We start from the raw sequence: 6,972 nt of genomic DNA, 5'->3' as shown, positions 1-6,972 counted from the left end.
AATACACAAGGGAGAGTTAGAAAACAACCGTCTATCAGCACATACCAGTTATATACACAAAGGCTGGTACTGTAGCATTTCTCAAATTTAAGCACCAGTACTACTGACAACACTAGAGGCCATAACTAGGAAAAACATTTTTTAGGACTTACTAAGAAGAATGTAATTAGTTGACATAACAGTACTTCATCGTCATTAGATGTGGGCTTGGATTTAAGCTGCCATGAGTTCTGTAATCAACTCAGTACTGGGGCGTATTACAGAAAGTTTAATATCTTATGTCTAAAGTTAAGATATGACACGTTAAATGAGGATTTTTTGTGTGCAAATTTGTGTCTTGAGGGATTCTACCCCATCTTACAAAATTACATCTTATCTGTTATTAGGAAATTTAAATTGTGTCATCAAGTTGGACAAGCCACTCTCAGGTCTGTTAATAAGTAACCAAAACTGCACAAGCTGCTGATGAGTTGGCCTAAACAAAATGGATAAAGAAAACAATAAAACGTTAATTTGCACTATTGTCAAGTTTAGATGTTTCTGTAACATCACCTTCCTATCTGTAGATAACACACTTAATAAATCCTGTCCTGTAATAGCTCTTCTCCTAACTGAAATTACGACGGTTTCCAAACAGATATAATAAGATTTAAAAGTTAGGAACTTTCTGTAATACGCCCCCTGAAGCATGATCACATTAGTTAATTTTGCTGCATGTGAAATGAAATAGCTATTTTACTAGAAAAATAATTGAATGCCTGTAGAAGTAATGAAGTAAAAAATAAAAGCCAAACCATGTTCACATCCCACAAAGCACTAGTTATAAAAACAAACCAATAGAGGTGAATAATAAATGACAGAGTTTACAGTATTAGCGGAGACCTCAAAATGCATCTCTTCATGATGCTGGATAACATGCCTGGAAGATCCGTCACTTTCCCTGGGAGATGACAATTGTGCCACCGTGGTTGCTGATGATGTCTTCATATTGAGGAGGAGGCTCTGCTTCAATCTGTATATCCGTATGGCCCACAGCTTCTTCATATGAAGGGGGTGGGTCACCCCGACTTCCCCGCCCAGGTGTGAGGTCAGCACCGGGGTAGGCAGGGCTACTGTGGGCACTGATCTCCGAGTGAGGGCTTATGTCAGGATGGTAGTCCCGACCCCATTGGTCCATTGACACCACGGACAGTGTTGTGTCTCTTTGGGGACGCCCGATGGCAGGGCTTTGCTGGGATCTTTTGCGGGAATGGCATCTCCAAACTGTGATGGAGACTGCAGCGATAAGAAGCAAAACCAGCAGTAGGGGTAGGATTAGGTATAGGGAATGAACGCCACCAGCGATGGACTCGAGTCCTCCTGGTCTGGGGCTACTCTCTCGTTGGTACTCCTCCCAAAATCGCCTCTGGAAGAGTCACAGGGTGGTAAAAACCCAATTAGATAATGGCAGTGTCTCAATAAACTCACATAACAGGTCAAATGAACTTGTTTGTGGTGAAAACAAACCCCACCCTTTCCACTGTACTGACTAATGCGCTTGCTAAGTGTGACGTCACCTAAAGCAGCTTCCGGGTCGAATCGCTACAGTATATCAAACTGTATGGGAAGTTTTGACGTTATCAAAGCGATGTAATACTTTCGAAAATCACGATTGCAATATATATATATATATATATATATATATATATATATATATATATATATATATATATATATATATATATATATATACATATATCCATGCCTAATATCAGATGGCCAGAAAGTGATTAACTTTTATAAAATGTTACAATTTACAATTTTCACCAGAGACTGTTGCGTAAACTATAAATTTACATGAAAATCAAATAAAAAAAATATTATGACTAAAAAGTGGTCATAAACAAATATTTTCTCAATTTAAATGAGCAGCGGCTTGGACCCGGAAACAGTATTCATACATCACTGATATGTAGGGCCAGACAGAATCTGCGGTCATTTTTTGGTATTTCTGTGCAAAATGTTGTAAAAAATCTGCGGATATATGCGGAAGTATTTTGGGAGTATCGTAACTAAAAACTGAATAAATGAAATAAAAAATAATACCTTTTTAACTTTTATTTAATGTTTACAATGCAAATCCTTCTAGATCCACTTATTGGGTAAACAAAGCAAGTCTTTCATATAATATATAACTTATAGACAGAAAATATTACTTTACAAAATGTATTGTAAATAAATAAAAGGAACACTTTTATATTAATCAATGATATAACTGAAATTAATTTAAAAACTGAATTAATATCAATTTACACAAGTAAATAAATAGACTCAACGATGAGCCAAAAATCTGCGGTTTTCTGCGCACGCAGATTCCGTGTGGGCATACGGATACGTCACGACTTTACAAGCGGATAACCAAGACTTTGCACAACAAAAAACAATTATAACACTATACAGAAAAAAACTGAGAATACCTTTTGGATTACACCTTATTTCACAAGTTAAGTATAGTTGAATTATAGTTGACCAGAAGCTACAGAACACAAGTGGTTTGTAGAGTTTAACCATACCAGAGGGAAGTTTATCATTTGCATGTGTTTTAAGGCCTTTGACTTTCAAGAGAATTCGGGCACAATAAAGTATGTTTGGAAGTGTAACTCAATTTTATTAAGTTATTTACAAGATTTATGCAACAAAAAAAAATTTTCTTACTTAAAATTTCAGTCTAAATACCCACATTTCAAAGTGAAAATAAGATTATTTTAATTACCCCACTGGCAGATAATTTAGCTTATTTTAAGGGAAATTTCTGGGAAATTTTAGGGGACATATCTTCTGAAGGTGAAAACAAAACAATATTTTTTTTTTTTACTTGATCTACAAGTATTTTTAGATATTTGAACTAAAAACAAGACTTTTTTGCATTGTGATTATTCTCCAGAAAACCATCTGTCAAACTGTATACACATATCGCAATATTTAACGCAGAGGAAAATGTATTAACTATTTATTAATTATACATTTATTAATAATAGTTCAACATTTACCAATGGCCTATTAAAATCCAAAATACACACATTATTTAATGCACCACGAGTTAACAATCTAACAATGAGCAATTGAGTTTTCATTAACTAACATGAGCAAATACTGTAATAAACGTACATGAACTAACATTAACCAATACAGCCTTACTGTATAGTGTTACAGAACAAATAATTAAATAATAAACAAACAAAAAAATGTATGCCTGTTTCTGAAGCTTTTTCCCACAAGTATCCACAGATTTTAGCCAAAACAGCAAACAATATATTGTGCACCATTTTATTTTTTAAATTATAGGTCTTCTTTTAACATTTTAATTGGTGATAATCATCCTCATTACTACTAATAGTAATAATAATATTAATACTACTATATTAATATGCAACTGCTTGCTCCAGCTTTTATTTATGATTAAAACAAGGTCTGTGGCAAATATAAACTGACAGCAAACTGATTTTTGTAACAAGTAACGACAAAAGAATATTTGTGGTGTGTGCGCGCAGTTTGTTTTAGACCAAAACACTGACACACTGAGACAATTATGTCTACTATAGACCTTATTTTACTTATGAAAATATATAAAACAGGTAAATCCCCAGTGAAACAAGTGGTGAAATAATCCTGAAAGTACTGGACACAACAACTACAGCACTCTGCTAGATTTCTTTCTCAAACCATCCAGCCCTTTCTGGAACATTACATCATTACATATTCAGCTGATGACTGTTCTGCTGTTTTGTGTTTGCACATACAGTGTAAACAACCACAAGACCATTCCGAAACTTGATGACATATTTAATAATCCCCAAAAACTGTACACCCACTGAGCCTTTCCTGTTGATGTTGCTCACTTCCCTGCTCAGAGGAAATGCCACAGAATGGAACGACTAAACGGAAATTGTTCAAGTTCGTGCACAAACATCCACCCCAATCTCACCGTTTTCTCATCGTTCTCGAATGCCTCCCTGGCTTCTTCATAATTGCAGATTTCCTCTCTGCATTCTCGCTGAATGTTCCCTTGTTTCATCTCCTCCAAGAAGAAGTTTGCTCTCGGGAGCCTCCGCAGCACCGAGTGCGCGGCATCTGCTGGCAGGAACACTGGCAAAGATACAAACAATGAGCCTACAGCACACAAGCCAAGAGGGGGGCTACTACGACCGACATTCTTTGAAATGCCCGTTTCTCCCAGGCGCAGGGAATTTGTGAAAGAGAAGCCCACTGTTCCTCACTATTGAGCGTGGGAGAAATAAAACAGATGATATATTGTGTGATCCATAAGTATCGGATTAGGCATGGATTAAATATTAGAGGCGCTCTGTGGGCCCTGTTGACAATCTGTAACTAATACTAATCAGAAATTGCTGACAGAATGATGCATCACCTTTACGTGACATCCATTAGATCACTAGGAGGCTCAGTACACACACACACACACACACACACACACACACACACACACACACACACACACACACACACACACACACACACACAATATCATAGCAACGTAAAGAAACACAAAGCAGCATCCTTAAACATATCAAAGACTTTTGTCACAGATATACAGTATAAAATATAAGGACTCACCGGCTCCCATGATTCCTGCAGCTTTTCAAACAGGGAATCTGGACCTTGAGAGTGACAGGACAGACGACCAGATTTAATCATCGACCACCTATTTATATGAGTTGTGCTCATGCTTTTTCCAAATTAACAAATTTAAAACAGCAAACAGGCGACGAATTTTGTCATGAAGTACTACATAGAGGCGTCTGTATGTCAAGGCACACTAAACAGCTGACGTAAATGTATGTCCAGATACATAAATCATCCTGTATAGCTCAAGGACTGTTAGCTTACTAGCATTTATAGGACACATTCAACCAGAGTCAGCAAACGAATAAAAACGGACACATTTTTGAAAAGCATAACGCACTGTTATCTTATATCAACCCGTAAAGCTTACGCCTCGATGTTAAAAAACATGGTAACGTTAAGGTTAAGCAACTTGTGTCGCTAACGTTAATTCAGTCCCATATTTGTGATGGATATCGACTGAAGCTTGTCGACGTTTTGATCATTAAAACCGTACAACTCAACGTACCCGTCGATGTGTCCGAATATTGGCATTTTGTATACAATAATTAGAAAACACTAAGAGTTTAAATAACATTTAAAACTGTGTTTACCCGTTCCGCCCAAACGTGTATCCCCGTTAGTCCCAATGTCCTGATTTGGCGCATGCGCACATGGTGCAGTAACCGGCCAGAATTAACTAAATAGAGGTCTCTGCTTGTAATGAATCACAGAGGACCGCCGACGCTGGTTTCGGGGCATGGGGTGTAATTACAGAACGAGTTTCTTTCTTTGTAAATCCCCTTTCTTATTGTAGGAATATGAGACAGTAGGGAATGGGTAATATATCGGCTTATCTGTATACATACGGCTTATAATGTATTGTCAGAACAGGCTAAATAGGAATGTGAGAAAGCGAATGATTTCATGCAATCTTAATTGTGGTAAAACAATGCCTCATTATTACATTATATTACGCTTTGACCGATAGATTCTTTCTAAAAATTATATAAAAACTATGTTATTTACATTTTAGTGTGCTCTATTAACTAAAATATAAATTAAAAATATTAACAAAATATTACTTTGTCAAAGTATTTAGAGAAAAATGTGTCATGCAAAAAATAGAAAAATGAATAACATTTGGACAAATAAAAGACAAAGAAAATCATGGAAAATAATTAAAGTAACAGAGAGGACCAAAAGAAGTACAAATAAAATGTAGCTGAACGAGCTACATTTAAGAATATGAAATAATATGATATTGTTAGAGGGACATCCAAAATTATTACTTTCAAAATGTGGGTGACTTTTTGACAAGTTAATGTTTACCAGTTCTTTGAGAGAGAAAAACACACACTGACAAAACTAAATAAAATTCTGTGGCTGCTTATGCAGTTAAGCATGCCTTTATGTGAAAGGAAGCACTCTAGATTGTTTGAAATGAAAGCAAGTTTGTTCAAGGATGAAATGTAATAATAATGTATAATATGCATGAACTAATTAATTTAACAAAAATTTAAGCTAAAAATGATGTTTGCAAAATTATTATAAACTTTATATTTGTTGAATTTAAACATTCATTTGGTCATTTGTTTATTTTATTTTTAGTTTAGTTCCTTTATTAATTTGGGGTCACCACAGCGGAATGAACCGCCAACTCATCCAGCATATTTTTTTACGTAGCGGATGCAACCAACCTTCCAGCTGCAATACATCACTGGGAAACACACACACACACTCATTTACACACATCAATTCAGCTTACCCAATTCACCTATACCACATGTTTTTGGACTGTGGGGGAAACCGGAGCACGCAGAGGAAACCCACACAAACACAGGAGAACATGCAAACTCCATACAGAAATGCCAACTGACCTAGATTGGGCACGAACCAGTCACCTTTTTGCTGTGAAGTGATTGTGCTACCCCCACTGCGCCACCGTGCCACCCTGAATTTAAACAAAAAAAAATTTATTTAGCACGTTCAACTTTTTTTTTTTGCTTCCAACTACTTAACTTCAAAAAATTAGTAAATAATCATCCTTGAATATTTTTTTCAGTGTATTTAGTTCTGCTACATGTTTTATTTTTTGTTTGCTTTTTTGTCAGTTTGTTTGGACTATTAAAAATGGCCATAACTGTCGACCTGCATTTTATGAATAACTAAAACAAACAGTTTCAGCTTTGACATTCTAAAGGAAAAAGGCAAGAAAAGACAAATAATTCGACTCAAATGTGTTTGGCGCAACACAGTAAAGCTGCTTCTTTTCTTTGACGTGTATATTAATCAACAAGGACTCACAAACTCAATTTGTGTCTTGTTCACTATTATCTTGAATAATGACTATTTAGAGGGCTCTAGCGT

General features: G+C 35.8%; 1 protein-coding gene across 1 annotated transcript; it reads right to left on the bottom strand.

Moving 5' to 3' along the window:
• Nucleotides 1–321: 321 nt before the first annotated feature.
• Nucleotides 322–5,272, bottom strand: prrg1 (proline rich Gla (G-carboxyglutamic acid) 1). Its single transcript, NM_001005948.1, is given in 4 exon segments — nt 322–1,405; nt 3,965–4,125; nt 4,615–4,658; nt 5,217–5,272. Coding segments are annotated over 3 exon segments (645 nt in total). The 5' UTR covers nt 4,625–4,658; nt 5,217–5,272; the 3' UTR covers nt 322–931.
• Nucleotides 5,273–6,972: the final 1,700 nt, after the last annotated feature.

Source organism: Danio rerio, chromosome 8 (assembly GCF_052040795.2).
Source record: "Danio rerio strain M-AB ecotype USA chromosome 8, GRCz13ab, whole genome shotgun sequence".
Taxonomy (NCBI): domain Eukaryota; kingdom Metazoa; phylum Chordata; class Actinopteri; order Cypriniformes; family Danionidae; genus Danio; species Danio rerio.
Note: the sequence above shows the minus strand (reverse complement) of the source record. Positions and strands in the feature narration are given on the sequence as shown.